The 18,735-nt window shown below is 35.9% G+C and overlaps 1 protein-coding gene across 3 annotated transcripts in view; it reads left to right on the forward strand.

Moving 5' to 3' along the window:
- kif14 (kinesin family member 14) overlaps window positions 1–17,809 on the forward strand; it is a 49,195-nt gene extending 31,386 nt beyond the window's left edge. For 2 of the 3 annotated variants that reach the window (XM_039735344.1, XM_039735345.1), the window contains exons 20-30: window positions 712–805; window positions 1,123–1,264; window positions 2,903–3,015; window positions 3,688–3,782; window positions 7,744–7,965; window positions 8,708–8,895; window positions 9,164–9,322; window positions 9,496–9,618; window positions 9,919–9,993; window positions 10,389–10,533; window positions 16,976–17,809. In XM_039735344.1, the coding sequence (XP_039591278.1) occupies window positions 712–805; window positions 1,123–1,264; window positions 2,903–3,015; window positions 3,688–3,782; window positions 7,744–7,965; window positions 8,708–8,895; window positions 9,164–9,322; window positions 9,496–9,618; window positions 9,919–9,993; window positions 10,389–10,533; window positions 16,976–17,343 (1,724 nt within the window). In that variant the 3' untranslated portion in view covers window positions 17,344–17,809. The remainder of the gene's footprint in view (window positions 1–711; window positions 806–1,122; window positions 1,265–2,902; window positions 3,016–3,687; window positions 3,783–7,743; window positions 7,966–8,707; window positions 8,896–9,163; window positions 9,323–9,495; window positions 9,619–9,918; window positions 9,994–10,388; window positions 10,534–16,975) is intronic. The other variant, XM_039735346.1, reaches the window with a different exon arrangement.
- The last annotated feature ends 926 nt before the right edge of the window (window positions 17,810–18,735 follow it).

Below are 18,735 nucleotides of genomic sequence, written 5' to 3' on the forward strand. Positions count from 1 at the left end.
AACTGCCCTCCAATGCTTTAATTCCTATCTAAATGATTACTAAGATTTTGATAGGCTTGGCCACAGTAGGTCCAGCTCAGCACCAGTCACACAAGGAGCTCCTCAATTTGTCCTTGGCTTTTTTCTGTTCTGCATCTACATGCCTTTCCTTGGTCATTATATTTATAGCTTTGGATTAGCTTATCATTTTTATGCAGATTTATTTCAGTGTTAAAAGTGAAAGTTCATCAGAGCTTTCTCAGCTCACAACTTGCCTTTTTTATTTCTTCTTTGAACATGAAAATGTGCTATATCAATAAAATGTGTTATTATTATTACTTGCACAAAAGGCATTTCTTTTGAGCTGTAGAAAATTGACCATCAAGGAAAAATAAGGAAAAAACGTATAGGTTCCTTGTAGTGACCAAATGCGAGTTTTAGGGTCAAACTTCTAACTAGAAAATAAGCATATAGAGAGAAGTACAAACTCAAGTAAACAGAAATAGAATCACACAGCCCAGCAACAATATGATCATAACACTTTAAGGGTATAAAAATGTATTAGAATATGCAGACCGATGGACCAAAAAGGCCTGCTGCTCATTTTTCAGTACACACCTTAGGCAAACTGATATTCTGTTTCTTTTTATGAAGTACTACTTATGTCATCATTTTCATTTGCTTTTAAATATAGTATGTATTATTACTAAATTAGGTGCATTTTTATCCCAGATCAGAACCAGTGGACTTCCATGAAACTGTCTGTAATGATACAGGAAGCCAATGCCATTAGCCGAAAGTTGGGCAAACACACCATATTCAGCAGGTCAGATCTTTGATATAAATTTTTTTTTTTTACTTTGTTTTACTAAATTTATGTTGATTGTTTTGTAATGAATAGATAAACAATTTACTTTTATGTGATGCTGGATGAATATAAAAAATAAAACCATTAATAACAAGTTCAAAGTTCTGGTATTATTATTTAAAAGTACTTATAACTGTTTGGTTGTTGTCAAGGCCAATAGAAAAATGTTTTTGAAAAAGTTTTTGTAAAGATAAAAACATCAGCAGTTTTTATGTTTTGTGGCAATGTTGACTCTACAGATAAATATTACATTATGTCTTTGCTCAATTTGACAGGCATGAAATCTCAGAGAAAGGCTGTGAAAATGGTAAAGAACTGCTGCAAGTGCAGGTTCAGAACACCAAACTGGGAATCACTACATTCTGGAGTCTGGAGAAATTTGAGAGCAGCTTGGCAGTAATGAGGGAGCTTGATCAGGTAAGGCAAAATGATTTGAAGAATGTCAGTGATATCACAACAAAGATGCAACACTTTAACTCATGGCATTGTGTTCACTGTTTAGGAGGTGACAATTAGCATTAACAAAACATATTACTAAAACAACAAAGTGCAGGTTTGTTTTTTTTTTCTTGCAGGTTGTGATAAATGATAAATTGATACCATAATGCAAGCAACTGATCAGATTAAATATTTGAGTTTGGGTCCTGTTTTATATCTTTTATCAAAGTTTATTGATTATTGTGAAGTCTGAAGTCTTTAAATATTTTTTTATAAATGATAGTATACTTTTTACATAATTCCAAGCATTGATTAAATAAATGACACTTTTAATTTAAAACATGGTTGCAAATTTAAGGTTAACAAAGCCACAATTTGCATTAGTTATAAAACTATAGAAGGCTTTGAAGGTGAAAGGATGCAATAGATAGATAGGATTGGTGCTGCAAAACAGAAGATGGATAACATTAATGAAATTGGTAGTTGATAGGAATTTAGGTATATGATAATTTAATTTTATAAAGCTTTTCTAATTATAAAGCATATTCTAATTAAATATTGAATACTTGATAAAATACGTTATATTGTGATGTTATTTTCAATATGTTGGTTTACTTTTACAATGAAAGGCAGTGATGTAGTCAGCTGGGCCATTCACTCATGCTGTTCCTTCATAGCCCCAAGAATATGGGTTCAAGCACAGTACAGTCTGTGTGGACATTGAATGTTCTTTCTACATTGGGCTTTCTTTGATTCCTAATTTTACTCCCCTGATTAGATCAGATATATTTTATTGACCCCCATGGGGAAATTGAAATGCATGTCACAGCAAAAAAGCTCATAAAAGCATAAAATACACAGACATGAGCTCAAGGTACAATATAAGACAATAGAGTAAAAACATAATACAATAAATATTATGACAAATGCTGTATTAGATTGAGTCTCTACTGTTTTCATACAGCTTCTACCTGGAGTAAAGGATGGGACATCGGGAGGAAGTGCTGAAATGCCTAATGGCAGCCGGCAGAAAATATCCAAACGACGCTTATTACACTGTGGAGGATTGTTCATGATGGCATCTGAATTTTGCCACCATCCTCTTTTCCTCATAGTCCTCATAGTATCCAGATTCAGTCCTGTGATTGAGCTGGTTTTACTGCCAAGTTTGTTCAGGCATTTTGCATAACCAGAACTCAAATTGCTTCTCCGTGAGAACATGGCAAAGAAAAATAAACTAGCTTCTGTGGAATGATAAAACAGTTTCATTAGCTTTCTGAAAATATCAAAAGTCTGGAGTCTTCTTAGGACGTACGGTCTACTCCTACCCTTTTTATACAGTGCCAGTGTGTTGTCCGACCAGTCCAGTTTGCTGTTCATATGGACCCCCCAAAGACTTGTAGCTTTGCACCATCTCCACTTCCTCTTCCTGGATGGTGGCTGGTCTTGGGGAATATTGTGGAAGTCTGCAAAATTTTTCAGGGAATGAACAAATGTATGAAGGGGATGAAACAAGGAATTTAAAATAAAGACAATATAAAGCTCTGATCTCTGTGATCGTTTGCCTCATTTGTTTCTGCTGAAACTAACTTAAATTTTTTTTTTTGTATTTTGAAGGGTGAGGTTGGTAGAAAAGGTGATGACATTTTCTATGACCCAGCTGATGAGTGGGAACCAGATATATCAATGACTTCAGCAGCATCCTCCTCCTCGTCTCTTTCTAGAAGAAGGTGAAAATAATGAGTGTATATAGTATATGATTTTTTTTCCACCGCAAACCTCTAATTATATTGTTGGTAATTGTCATAATGTAAACTAAGAACCCCATTGTTGACAAGAAAAAATATTTTTATTAATTTATTGATTTTTATTTGTTTGATGTTTTTCCAATTTCATTATAGTATAATTTAGTATTGTTGCACAAATTTTCAGAATGAAAAATAGTTATTTCTAAGTTATGAAATATAGCACATTGATCATTTTGAGCTCTGTTTTTAATATAATTGTTTGATATAAGTTACACACCCTAAAATGGAAATAGATGCTATCAATTTTGGAAAAAATATAAATAGCATGTAATATAAACATAATATAAACTGTTCTTCCTGCTTTTTGCCTTTGTGACGGATTACTTGCATTACTTGAAAATTAGGCTTTTTGTCCATTGTCTATCTCAACTCATAAGGACACCATTTTACCTAGACAGTATTTAAAGAGGTTAATAATAATAGTCAATTATATTAACATTTTAATTTTAACATAGGTTGCTCAGTTCATTTTTGTGAGGAAATTTTACATCCAGATTTTTTTTGAGTTACATATAAATCAAATTGTTAATAATATGATTAGAACTTTAATTTGTAGGATATATACAATTTTTCTGCAATCTTTATAATTTATAGGAGCAGAAGCCTTTTAAAAAGCAGGAGAATATCTGGGCACCTTTACGAAATCAGAGTCCATCCTATACAGAGTTTGTATAATTCACAATACTCAGGTAAACATCTCATTTTGTTTCAGAATTATGTTTAATGATTTGTGAAAGTTTATATTTTAAGATTTTTGTAAACTCCCCATCAGTTTTCAAAAAGCTTGACAAATGTAATGATTTCCTTTCATAAGTTTAAAAACAGAAAAAAAAATATTTGAATGTGTAAATGACATTTAATTTTATTTTGTGAATGGGAATCATGCTGTTATTGGGAATGTAAATATGTGGATTTGGTGAGGATTCAGCAATAGAAAAAATAGGTTTGTAATAAAAATGGAAGTGAACTGTTTTCACCCACATCAAATATCCTGTGAATTCTTTTTTTTTTTTTTCTCTTCACCCCTTCCCACTTTCTGTATGGGGTCAATTAACCCCCTCCGTACAGCTCGGTCCTGCATCTCCTCCCCAATCAGACCCTTCAAATCTTCTTTTATTTTATCCATCCACCTCCACTTTCTCTTACCCTGTACTTCAATTTCCATCACTCTTTTGTGCATTGAGTGTGTTTACATGTGCTTTAATAACCCACTTATTCAGAGAAAGGGAGTTTCTAAAATGTCATGTAAACTCTTATTCTTGTTAAAGAAACTGGATCTTTGTCTCTGAGAAACCTTGTTAATAGAAGTAGATTTCTTTATGAGTAACCTGGTTATTTGGCTATGTAAATTCTTAACCAGTTTACAGTTAAGGATTTTGTAGTCTGCTCATGTCTGTTCCATATGTCACCTTCTCACATGCTTTCCGCAGTCACAGGATACATTTCCGAGGCAGATTATTCCTTCTCCTGGTTGAAATAATCACAATATTTTAGAAATCTTTAAATTTATGTTGATTAGCTGAATGTAAAGTGCTAAGTTCAGTAGCACAATCTCACATGCTGTAGGGTAATGTGTTAAAAGGAACGTACGTTTTGTTGTCCGATTACTTTTTAAAGAAATGAGCAACCTAATGCAATACTTTCATTGAAGTAAAAATGTCTGTATTAATATTATGGCAGCAACACTGTGTATTAAGACAAGAAGCACACATACCAGTGTGCTGCTCTTTTGCAGAGTTCAGTCACACAGCCAAGAAAAAATAAGTGTGCTGCATGCAATCCGGTAACAAAAAATTATTAATATTGTGTCAGTTTACTTTTAATACAACTATTTGCTATGCATAAGTTGAAACAGTGTGATCGAGTAATGTAGCAGCTAGTGTTCGTGGGCTCAGGTCGAGGATGTAAAAACAGGATGAATGTTCTTTACTTTAGAGAATATGAAGGACTAAGTACATTTTTAAAATGCAAGAAAATTCACAGACTTCATGCTTGTTTTTGGAGTAACAGTGGCCGATGATGACATTTAACTTTTTTTTATGCAATTTAATGATGTCAGAATAGTTTGAAAAAGGGGAACTCAAGATGAATACTTGGAGATGTAAACATGGATTTTTAAAAATTACATGTTTCTGCCTTAACCAGGTTCCTCACCTTTCCCAGTTATGTGTGTGCATGTGAATGCATTTATTGTTGCTCCTCATCATATGTCCATACCACTTTGACCTACTTTCTTGTACTTTTAGATGGCTCTCCTATTTTAGATTTACCTCAGATTGTCTCATTTCATATTTTCTTTTTGATCACTCCTTTGTGATTCCACACATCCATCTCAACATTCTAATTTCTACCATCCGATAACATCTTTTCCAATGTTTTTACCTGCGCTCCCTTCACTGCCCATGTCTGAGCATACATCATTGCTCGTCTTACCACATCCTTAAAAGCAAACTTTTAAACTTTGCTTTCATTCTTCAATCAAAAATAGTTCAGATAATCTCTTCTAGTTCCATCCACACTACACTCTAGGCTATCTCTGCATCCAGTTCTCCATCTTCTGCTACCACTGACCCTAGGTATTTAGACTTATCTACTCTTTTCAATAGCTCTGCCTACAAGGGTAGCTTCTGAATCCTGATCACAATTACACCTCATCGATTCTGTCTTCTTCCTATTTATCTTCAATCCTCTAACTTTGAAAGCCCTTCTCCATTTCCAAATATCTTGTGAATATGCTGTAATTGTGAATAGCATAATGATTTCTAAAGTAATAATAATTATTATTATTTCACATACGTAGATAATAAGTAATTTTGCTATCTTTGTAGAATTTCATTCAGGATGGATTATAAAACTGCATTCTAGTAGTATCACATGTACGGTGCATTCAAAAGGTATTTGGACCCTTTCACACTCTTCACATTTTGTTATTTTACAGCCTTATCCTAAAATAATTTACATTCATTTCCCCCAAATTAAGCAACATGAAATACCTTAGAATAGTCAGTCAGTCATTTTCTAACTTCATTAGTCCTGAACAGGGTCACAGGGGTCTACAAACAAAGCAAAAACAGAATTTTACAAATGTATGCAAATGTATAAACAATATACCACATTGAGACAAGTTCAATTGATCGTTGTTGAGATGTTTCTACACCTTATATGGAGCTCATTTGTGGAAAATTAAATTGATTGGACATAATTAAGAAAGGCACACAACTATATATAGGTCTCACAGTTAAAAATGTGCATCAGAGAAAAAACCAAGCTATGGTTTCACAGAAATTGCCTGCAGAGCCTGGAGACATGGGTTTTTGTGGCACAGATCTGGGGAAGGCTATGAAAAAATTTTAAAGTATTGAAGGTTCCTAAGAGCACTGTGGCCTCCATAATTCTTACATGAAAGAAGTTTGGAACAGACACACCTCTCTCTCGAGCTGGCTGATTGGACATACTGAGCAGTTTGCTGTCAAGAGCCCTGTTAAAAGAGGTGACCAAGAACCTAATAGTTATGTTTGTGGAGCTCCAGAGATGGAAAAAATTTCCAGAAGGTCAAAAATTAATTCAGTACTCCACTGATCTGGTCTTTATGGCAGTATGGCCAGATTGAAGCCTCTTCTCTTCAGTAAAAGACTGATGAACACCTGCTTGGAGTTTGCAAAAAGGTATCTAAAGAACTCTCAGACTGTGAGAAACAAGATGCTCTGTTCTACTGAAATCAAGATTGAACTGTTTGGACTCAATTCTAAGCATAATGTCTGGATGAAATCGGGCACCACTCTCTGCCTGCATAATACCATTCCAATAGTAAAGCATGGTGGTGGCAGCATCATGCTGTGAGTTTCTTTTTCAGTTGCAGAAACTAGGAGACTAGTCAGGATTGCTCCAGGGGCACTGTACAATGGCAGACCCTGCACTCGGACCCCAAGGGGTATGCGAAAACTAGCAAATTCCTAATACAAGAAATTGTATCAGCCAAAATAAAGAACAAAAAAAAAAAAAAAGGATTGAGGGAAATATAAATGGAGAAAAGTAAAGAGATATCTTTAATGGAAACCTACTCCAGAGCACTTTCCCCTCAGTCTGGGCCAAAGGTTTACCTTCCAATAGGGCAGTAACCCTAAGCACAAAGAAAGGACAACACAGGAGTGGCTTAGTGACAACTCTGGGATTGCTTTTGACAGGCCCTGCCAGAACACAATTGACTATGTCTGGAGGGACCTGAAAATAGCCATCGACTAATGGTCTTCATTCAGCCTGGCAGAGGAGAAAATCCCCAAATCCATATGTGTGAAGCTTGTTACATCAGACCAAGCAGACTTCAGGCTGTAATCACTGTCAGAGGAGTTTTAAGTTAGCTCTTAGTAAAGGGGCTGAATACTTGTGTAATTGTGATATTTCATTTTTTTTTTTTTTAATAAATTTGCAAAAAGGTTTTACTTTGTGATTCTGGGGTATTGAGTACTGCTTGATGAGGGGGGAAAATTAATTTATATGATGTTAGTATAAGGCTACAGTATAAAAAACTGTGAAAAAAAAGTGAAGAGGTCTGAATACTTTCTGTATATACATTTGTGTTGTTTTGAAATACAGCAGTGTGTCTTAGCAAACCAATATTTATTAATATGAAACATTTATTATTATTTTAAGGTCTGATGAGCAAACCTTCTGCACGATCTAGTGTTCCTGAATCAGCACTGCCAAAAATTTGCAAAGATCTGATTGGTTCCACCATTGCAAAGCTGAAGAAGTGTGATCAGACACAAGAAAGCATTGCCGATAGAGCAATAATTGATGTTCTAACTATTAATTCGGGTGTAAACAACATCTCCAAATGCTATGAGCAATTGGATGAAGAAACTCAAGAAAACTGTATGATTTTTTTTTGTAATTCATTATATTTTTTGTTTTGTAACTTTAGCAGAAAACAAAGTAGAAATTCTCACTTTGCAATCATTTGTGCCTCTCTCAAGTTCAAAGTACATGTCACTTCTGTATGAGTTGGAGTGATTTTTCTATATTATGAAGTAGAAAGTGGCAAAAGTATGCATTCTTCTCCAATCTTCAAATTGTTTTTGTCAGAACATCAATTATAGTAATGTTTTAGCATCTACAACCAAAGAAATACTGATCTGTTTGGTATCTGTAGACATCATTGTAAAATTAGCTATGGTTTCCACACACTTTTAAGTATTCCTAGGAACATTGTTCTTCCATAACTGAAGTGTTGAAATATTCACTGTTGCTGTGTGAGTAATGGAACTGGCAAGTAAACAATTTTACTTAGGAATAATGTGGTGATCAGGATCTGTTGCAAATACATTTGTTGTCATATTCATAGAGTTTTGTGTTTTTACTCCTTAAGTATCTTTCAAAAGTGCATGGATATACTTTAGTTATGCAAGTCATTGATGGAGACTTACTCTTCAGTATACTATAGTTGATCACCATAATATTGTACTCTCAGGGAATTAAAAAGTAAAAAAGGGATATAAAACGTAAGACTTTTTAAAAAAATTGATACAGTGTCCGAACATAATGACTATAATTGGTATTTGTTTGTGTGTACGTTTGTGCTTGTAACATTCTGTCATATTACTTTTTCTTATATTAGTGTTTGCTGCTAGCCGGGAGGCTCAGTTCCACCTGATCCAGATAACTTTATCACTTGAAAGACTGGCTTTATCTATAATGCAGTGGTTTTCCAATATCAAGTCTTGCTTGTGCTTCACATCCAGTGTTGCAGAGGAGTTACATGAGGAGTTAAGAAAAGTAGGGGGATACTTGCAGTTACTCATTCAAGTAAGTGTTGCCTGTAACAAAATATTCCAATTCAAACTGCAAAACTAATTTTTTTTCATAACTGTTGGCAGTGATATTAATAAAGGGAACTAAAGTCAGATTTATGAAAGTATTGCTATTACTTTTAAGGTATTTTTTAGCTATATTGTAATATATATTTAGTCACTAATAAAGGATGTAAAACTCTATAGGTGGTTTCTGTTATAATTAATGCCAAAATAATGTTGAAATAATCAGTACCATAAGCAATGCACATTGTTTTTTCAAGGGATGTGATTCAGATATTTCTTCAATGGTTAAAGAAGCTCACAGTAAAATAAATGGGTCCTTAAACACAACCTTAAAACTAATAGGACACCTTTCAGCCATTACTGGGACAGAGCTGCATGTCGAAGAATGGGAATGTGAGGCTGAAACTACATTTAAGGTAAAACAAAATACAACTTTCTCAAAGGGACCAAAAATAAGACACAATGAATGCTGTTACTGTGTTTCTATACATTATAAATATTTGTGGACAATGTTTGTGTTATTCGATAGTGTGTAATATTTGTGTTGTGAAATATGTTTCAACGGTTATGCTCTTAACACCTGTTTTAGAGCACAGTTGCTGTTGCCCTTTGTGAAGGAGTAAAAAAAGGTGTGGCGTGTCTTTATAAGGATTTGGCGTCTAACAGTAAGAAGATAGAAAATGATGTTCAACAAATGCATCCTGGTACTGAGGTATTTACTTTTTCCCCAATAGTTCATTAACCCCATCTATGTTCTGAAAAGTGAAACCATCTTATTTTATTTTCTTTTAGCCACGTAAAATTTGAATTGGTGTAACTTATTCTGGTTTTGGGTAATAATGTGAGGATGCCAGTATAACTATAATGGGATTAAGGAAACCTACACTGACAAATATAAATTTGTAAAATTTGAATGCAAAATGTTTCCTTATTATTATTATAAGTCAAAAGAACTTTGTTGATTCTATCAATATAGTTAGTGGTATGCTTATGATTGTTTAATTTTATTTAGATTTTCCAGGCAATAAAGAAGAATTCTTTGATTTTGATTGCTTCTGTAAGTAGTTATATTAACCATTTGCAACAGGTGAGAACAATAAATCTTTGAAATATATATATTTTTTAAATTTCCTTTCTTCATCCTTTCCTAAGAAATGTCATATGAAGGTATTTTTTCTATTTTCTTCACGTGTATACAGAGTGCATTGTTTAATGTTCTTCACAAAATAGTCCTTTAAGTGATCAGTATGGTAGATGCTATTCAGAAGAAGGATGACTTAAATCTAAAATGATTAATTAAGAATTATAATAATTGAATTTGAACCTATCCTGTACTGATTTTCTTGATCAGTCAAAGTAATTCATACCTTTTTGCCAGTAGTTATAGATTGAGGTTTTAGAGGCAACTTAATGTATAAGTGTTATGAAGCATTTTGAATATCAGATTTTGTGAGAACCTTAAGTAAATGAATTGTTTTGCAGAATAATATTGGAACCTCGGAACAGGAAAAATCAGACAATTTGGAGACCTGCAATCTAAAGACGCTAGCATTTATTGCTATTAAATTATTTAGATTTTATGAGGCTTTCTTTCAAATCTGCAAAATCATACTTGCTGCTTTAAAAGGTATGTTAAATCTTTTGTTTCATGTATAAAAATATTAGTGAGCCAATTTCTTTACTCTATACCATCCATCCATTTCTGAACAAAGTTTATGCATTTCAATTGGGTTGCAGGAAGCCATATCCTATCATGGAAGCATCACAATTACATGTATCCAATCCAGAGTTACCAGTTAGTGCAACTTTTATAGCCTTGCAGTGTAGAATGAAACAAGAATACACAAAGAAAACCTGCATGGTTGGGGAGAAAGCAGACGGAGGGGTAAACTTTCTTGGTAATGTGAATGTGGTGTAAATCGAATATTGACCCTAGAAAGTATGAGGAAGCTGTGCTAGTTAATGCACCAGTGTGTCACCCTTCTTTATATAATTCTTTGACATTATTTAATTTTGGTATTATTTTAAAGTTTATATGTGTGGCTATGCAGTCATTAGTATTCCTTACTCAAAATACTAGTAGACCATGTTTTAATCTCGGCTCAGTCACAGTCTTGGTGGATTTTTTTTTTTCTTCCCAAGTTTGATTGTCTGTGGCTGCAAACATTTTTCTTTTATCTTTCATCCCAAAGACAAGCATCTTAGATTTATAGGCAACTTTGAATTGGCCCTGTATGAGTAATTTTGGGTGTATACTTGGTGTCCTGTGATATACCAAAATATATATATGGCAACTGTAACTAAAAGAAGGTTAGACACAAAAGGAAAAATATCCATTATTCGTATTAAAGGTTCAAATGAAAAATGTATGTATTTGTTGTTACAAATAAGAAGCACTGTGTAATATTTAAAATTGCAAACACTTAAGAAGTTTGCAGAAATATTTATTCGCTTCACAAAACCAGACAAAGAAAGTAAAATAGAAAATAATCAGCCAATGAAAACAGTACAATGAGGATACCAGAGGATAAGCTGTGTCGTTCTTTTCAAGCTTATGATATACATAGAGTACTTTCTTTGAGTTTGAAAAGTTTCAGAAGTTTAATTGGTCTTAATAAACACAACTGGAGTATTTTATTTATTGTAGTACATGGAATTATTTAAGATGGCTGCCATTTCTTGCATCTAAGTATTCCATGTCTACTCTGATTTCTGTTACCTTTACTTCTGAAAAAGAATGTATTCTTATGTATAAGTATGTCTTTTGAGATTTTTTTGTGTTATCATATCTAGTTCACATATTTATATGTTTTTATATTTATATTTTTGTATTTATGAATTATTTTGTTTTCTGTTGAGACATATGCAGAGTTATGTTAAGCTTCAATATACTATGTTACTTTATTGCAGTGGTCGGCAACCTTTCAGTGGTGTCCTGCTAAACCTGTGTTATAATGTTATTCCGTGTGCCGACATAATTCTACCAATTTTGTTATATATAGTGTCAAAATTGGCCCGTTTATGATGGGCTTTAAAAATATTTACTTTTGAAGCCCATTTATAACCAGATGTTATATTATTGCTCATTCAATAGTTTAAAATACATAGGATCATACTATATGTGAAAAGAATGTTTTGTCAAGTTTTTTTAAAACTACATTTAGTGGCTTTATTTTTGGATCCAATTATTTGACTAAAATAAGTAGTTTGTTTCTTAAAGCCAGACACACCCCCTTTTATAGCTTCACTTTTCTTGTCAGAGTTTTTAAACATGGACTGATGTTTAGTTTGATGTATGTCAAGTGTACAAGGACATTGACACACGACACTTTCACAGCATAACGCACAAACACACCACACAATCCTTTTTTTTGTCCAAATCTATATTCATTCGTCCAAGAGTCATGAAAAGAGCAACCATCAAGTTTTTGTCTTTTACGAGTCATTTTAGGGAAGTATATTACTTAATTTACCAGCCACAGGGGATGCACAAACCACTGTGTTTCTTTGTGCTGGTCCCAAGCCCAGATAAATGGGGAGGGTTACGTCAGGAAGGGCATCCGGGGTAAAATTTTGCCAAATCAATATGCGGACAACAATACAAATTTCCATACTGTATCAGTCGAGCCCCGGGTTAACAACGACCACCACCAGTACTGTTAGCCAACAGGGTGCTGGCCGGAAATTGGGCTACTGTTGGCCGAAGGAGAAAAAGAGGGGGAGACGTGTCTGGAGGCAGGAGAGGAGGAATGTTGGCAGTATGACTGGTAAGGGGAAAGAGTTAGCAGACATGATGGAGAGAAGGAAGGTTGATATATTGTGCGTGCAAGAGACTAAGTGAAAGGGGAGTAAGGCCAGGTGGATTGGAGGTGGATTCAAATTGTTCTATCATGGTGTGGATGGGAGGAGAAATGGGGTAGGAGTTATTCTGAAGGAACAGTATGTCAAGAGTGTTTTGGAAGTGAAAAGAGTGTCAGGCAGAGTAATGATTATGAAGAAGGAAATTGGAGGTGTGATGATGAATGTTGTTAGTGCATATGCACCTTAAGTTGGGTGTGCAATGGGTGAGAAAGGGTGAGTTGGATGAAGTGATGAACAGTGTACCCAAGTGACAGAAAGTGGTAATTGGAGCGGATTTCAGTGGGCATGTTGGTGAAAGGAACAGTGAAGATGAGGAGGTGATGGATAGGTATGGTGTCAAGGAGAGGAATGAAGAAGATCAGAGGATAGTGGATTTTGCCAAAAGGATGGACATGGCTGTGGTGAATACGTATTTTAAGAAGAGGGAGGAACATAGGGTTATGTATAAGAGTGGAGGAAGATGCACACAGGTGGATTACATCCTATGCAGAAGAGTTGATCTGAAGGAGATTGAAGACTGCAAAGTGGTAGCAGGGGAAAGTGTAGTTAAGCAGCATAGGATGGTGGTCTGTAGGATAACGTTAGAGATCGAGAAGAGGAAATGAGTGAGGGCAGAACCAAGGATCAAATGGTGGAAGTTGAAAAAGGAAGACTGCAAGGTTGAGTTTAGGGAGGAGGTGAGACAGTCACTGGGTGGCAGTGAAGAGTTACCAGACAGCTGGGAAACTACAGCAGATGTAGTAAGGGTGACAGCAAGAAGGGTGCTTGGCATGACATCTGGAAAGAGGAAGGATGAAAAGGAAACTTGGTGGTGGAATGAGGAAATACAGTAGAGTATACAGAGGAAGAGGATGGCAAAAAAGAAGAAGGATAGTCCGAGAGATGCAGAAAGTAGACAAGAGTACAAGGTGATAAGGCACAAGGTAAAGAGAGAGCTGGTGAAGGCTAAAGAAAACAACAACAACAACATTTATTTATATAGCACATTTTCATACAAAACAATGTAGCTCAAAGTGGTTTACAAAATGAAGAATAGAAAAATAGAAGACACAATAAAAAATAAACAAAAGTCAACATTAATTAACATAGAATAAGTAAGGTCCGATGGCCAGGGTGGACAGAAAAAACAAAAAAACTCCAGAGGCTGGAGAAAAAAAATAAAATCTGTAGGGATTCCAGACCAAGAGACCGCCCAGTCCCCTCTGGGCAATCTACCTAACATAAATCAAACAGTCCTCTTTGTATTTAGGGTTTTCATGGCAGGACTTGATGATGATGGTCACGTAGACTTGTGGCTTTCAGTCCATCAATGTTGGAGCATCATGATGCTTTGAGTAGGTGGTGGTGGTGCAGGCCTCCACCACAAAGAAACCGGAAAAAGAAACAGAAGAGAGAGTAGGGGTCAGTACGTATTTTGGAGCCACTATGAATAGTTATTATGATGAATTGAACATACAGAGTATCGGGATTAAGTTAAGGTGAAGTTATAAAAAGGCCATGTTAAAGTAATGTGTTTTCAGCAGTGTTTTAAAGTGCTCTACTTTATTTGCCTGGCGAATTCCTGTTGGCAGGCTATTCCAGATTTTAGGTGCATAGCAGCAGAAGGCCGCCTCACCACTTGTATGAGAGGTTGGACACTAAGAAGGGAGAAAAGGACCTGTACCAATTGGCTAGACAGACGGACCGAGCTGGGAAAAATGTGTAGCAGGTTAGGGTGATAAAGGATAAAGATGGAAACGTACTCACAAGTGAGAAGAGTGTGTTGAGCAGATGGAAAGAGTACTATGAGAGGCTGATTAATGAAGAGAACGAGAGAGAGAAGAGGTTGGATGATGTAGAGATAGTGAATCAGGAAATGCAAGGAGGAAGTAAGGACAGCTTTGAAGAAGATGAAAAATGGAAAGGCCGTTGGTCCAGATGACATACCTATAGAAGCATAGAGGTGTTTAGGAGAGATGGCAGTGGAGTTTTTAACCAGATTGTTTAATGGAATCTTGGAAAGTGAGAGGATGCCTGAGGAGTGGAGAAGAGGTGTACTGGTGCTGATATTTAAGAATAAGGGGGATGTGCAGAACTGCAGTAACTACAAGGGGATAAAATTGATGAGCCACAGCATGAAGTTATGGGAAAGAGTAGTAGAAGCTAGGTTAAGAAGTGAGGTGATGATTAGTGAGCAGCAGTATGGTTTCATGCCAAGGAAGAGCACCATAGATGCAATATTTGCTCTGAGGATGTTGATGGAGAAGTTTAGAGAAGGCTAGAAGAAGTTGCATTGCGTCTTTGTGGACCTGGAGAAAGCACATGACAGGGTGCCTCGAGAGGAGCTGTGGTATTGTATGTGGAAGTTGGGGAGTGGCAGAGAAGTACGTAAGAGTTGTACAGGATATGTACGAGGGAAGTGTGACAGTGGTGAGGTTTGTGGTAGGAGTGACAGATGCATTCAAGTTAGAGGTCAGATTACATCAGGGATCGGCTCTGAGCCCTTTCTTATTTGCAATGGTGATGGACAGGTTGACAGATGAGATTAGACAGGAGACCCCATGGACTATGATATTTGCTGATGACATTGTGATCTGTAGCGATTGTAGGGAGCAGGTTGAGGAAACCCTGGAGAGGTGGAGTTATGCTCTAGAGAGGAGTGGAATAAGGTCAGTAGGAACAAGACAGAATACATGTGTGTAAATGAGAGGGAGGTCAGTGGAATGGTTAGGATACAGGGAGTAGAGTTGGCGAAGGTGGATGAGTTTAAATACTTGGGGTCAACAGTACAGAGTAATGGGGAGTGTTAAAGAGAGGTGTAAAAGAGACTGCAGGAAGGGTGGAATGGGTGGAGAAGAGTGTCGGGAGTAATTTGTGACAGACGGGTATCGGTAAGAGTGAAAGGGAAGGTCTACAGGACGGTAGTGAGACCAGCTATTTTCTATGGGTTGAAGACGGTGACATTGACCAGAAAGCAGAAGACAGAGCTGGAGGTGGCAGAGTTAAAGATGCTAAGATTTGCGTTGGGTGTGAAAAGATGTACAGGAATAGAAATGAGTACATTAGAGGGTCAGCTCAAGTTGGACAGTTGGGAGACAAAGTCAGAGAGGTGAGATTGCGTTGGTTTGGACATGTGCAGAAGAGAGATACTGGGTATATTGGGAGATGGATGTTAAGGATAGAGCTGCCAGGGAAGAGGAAAAGAGGAAGGCCTAAGCAAAGTTTTATGGATGTGGTGAGAGAGGACATGCAGGTGATGGGTGTAACAGAATGAGATGCAGAGGACAGGAAGATATGGAAGAAGATGATCCACTGTGGCAACCACTAACGGGAGCAGCCGAAAGAAGAAGATATTACTTAATAATAACAAGAGGTTTGTTTTAATGTACCACGGCCTGCGCTGAACACATGGGTTCCCATTACATGTAAGTCGCATTTGCAAAACATAGGTGGGGATGCAGAGCACAAACGCATGTGCTGTAAGTAAAATATAATAACAACAGGTTTGTTTTAACACAGCATGGCCTGCACTGAACACATGGTTTCTGTTTACATGCAAGTTGCATACGCAAAATGTAAGTGAGAGCACAAATGTGTGTGCTGTAATTAAAATATATTTTTTCACTATATTTCAGTTCAATCAGAGTGCCATTGAAAATCATTCAGTGGCATGTGTGCCACAGGTTGCCGCCCCCTGCTTTATTGTATGCCATTACTGTGCAAGAATTTTCAAAGTTTCTCCCCAAACCTAGTAAACACAGTATTATTTATTTTCTTTAAAAAGCTAGTTTGATTTTACTTTTTGCAATGTAAAAATATGTGAAAGTGGGATGACATGTACTACTCAACCTAAGCTTTCAAGAACATTAATATTGAAACTATACTCTAACTAAATTACCCTGTTTTGTAGTACAATGAAATTACACTAATGAATTAATAGTTACTTGCATGAGATGGTGCTCATTTTGATCTTTGGTCCATTTTACTGACAGAAGTATTAGTTATTTGTCATTATTATTGAATCAGTCCCAGCTCCTATCCCGATGTCAGTAACTTTAAAAAATGATTAGCAGATTGAAGATGAATATTTCTCCTGCTAAGCTCATCTTCTGAATCCATGTTCAAATGATGTTTGTAATAACTGGGTGTAGCTTGCATTGCAGGCACTTATTCACAGTTTTTTAAATGTGTTTAACTTATTAATTCACTTTTTTGTTTTTCTTGTCTAGGTATGGAGCACACACTCCAGCTCCAGAGAAACACAGAGGCATTGTGTCTATCAGCAAAAAATATTGATGACTGCATCAGGACAACTTATGGCTTATTGGCACACTCACTACCAACTTCCACAATGAGAGACATGAGCTCTGCCAGAAGAAATTTAGACTCTGCTGTTAAATCATTAACTGTCATTTATGATCAGCTTTATACAGACAAAGATTTATCCAGCACAGGACTTGTACAAACTTTTAAGAAGCAGTTTGCAGCTAGTGACAGCAGCTTGCTTCACACAAGCGTTTTGAGGAGCACAGAACATCCTGAAGCACAAATTGATCATCCAGCATCAACCTCACCTCTGGGAATTCAGTGGGTGTAACAGAATGACAGACGGTTAACTATTAAGATATTTATTGACAATGGATACCAAATCTGTTTTAGTCTGATTCCTGAATGCAATGTTTTTTAAATCAGGACCGTAAACTGTTTTCTCCATTTATTGGAATACATTTTTAGGAAGTAGAAAAGACAGTTAAGTATAAAGATCACACAATGTCATTATATTTATCACTTTAAACTACTCTGATAAATAACTAAATAATTTATTTAGTATAAATATTACAGGCATCTTGAATTTTTGTATGTATTACTTCTGGAGTCTGGTAAAATGACCTGCAAGCACATGTACAGTGAATGAGAGAATCAATTATATTTATGAAAAGGGTCAAACTTCTGAATTTTTCACTCAGGATTAATCAGTTAAATTAATTTCCACGGAAAGCTGCAACTTTCAGCTTGGCCTAATAGGTGCTTTTGGTGGGAAATAAAGGCAGAGCGTTTCACTACAAGGTGCGTATTCTGTATAAGAAATTCTTCAAATTAGTGCATGGATTTGTTCAAACATTGGCTAGAACATAATATATTTGGAACATAATTTCATTGTAATGGTCTGACTAAACAGAAGAATATTACATTCCCATGGGGAAGGCTTTTCTGAGGGAAACAAATGTACCTGACAAGTGGTTGATGTTCCAGTGGGCCGCAGGTGATTGGATGTCTTTTCTAGGCTCCGTCCCGACACTTTAGCAAAATGAGCGATTTTCATTTAGGTTTACCGAACATTAACTTTATTCAAACAAAGGGGAATGGGTGTGAGTGAGTTTTGGTGTGTGAAGTTTGTAAATGTTGTTACCAGTGACCCTGAATTGGATTGAGTGGGTTTGAGAATGATATGTTCAGTGTATAAAAGACATGCAAATGCCTGTTTAATGCTTTCTAACAGTGGGCTTCAGTTCTCCTCGTCCTTGTGGCACACTCTCTTCTAAACTTTATTGCGGGTGAGCTCTCCATCATGCAAAAACATACCAGTGCTTGTAGAATGCAATGCTTTTACTAAAGTATGTGCATAGATTGAAAAAGTGCAGAGGAATTTACACATTTATAAATCTGTTTGCACATCATGGGATTTGTGCTGTCTGGTAGCATTTCAGTTATGTACATCCGTAGAAAATGTGCAGTTTTCCCCTGGTGGTCTATTGATTCTGTGTATTTTTTTTTGTGAAGTTAAAGGGAATTCTGCTGCTGTTTGTATATTTAAGGCTTAATGAAGGCAATTTAAAAGTTTTATCCAAGTAAATTTTAGTAGACAGAATTGCTGTAATACTGAACACTGATTTGGAACAAAAACCACTGGTAGACAACAATTGAAAACCACCATTTTAAAAATACTCAATTTCTCCTCATCTGTTCTTTCTGGATAATAATGAACTGT

This window comes from Polypterus senegalus, chromosome 14 (genome assembly GCF_016835505.1).
Source record: "Polypterus senegalus isolate Bchr_013 chromosome 14, ASM1683550v1, whole genome shotgun sequence".
Taxonomy (NCBI): domain Eukaryota; kingdom Metazoa; phylum Chordata; class Cladistia; order Polypteriformes; family Polypteridae; genus Polypterus; species Polypterus senegalus.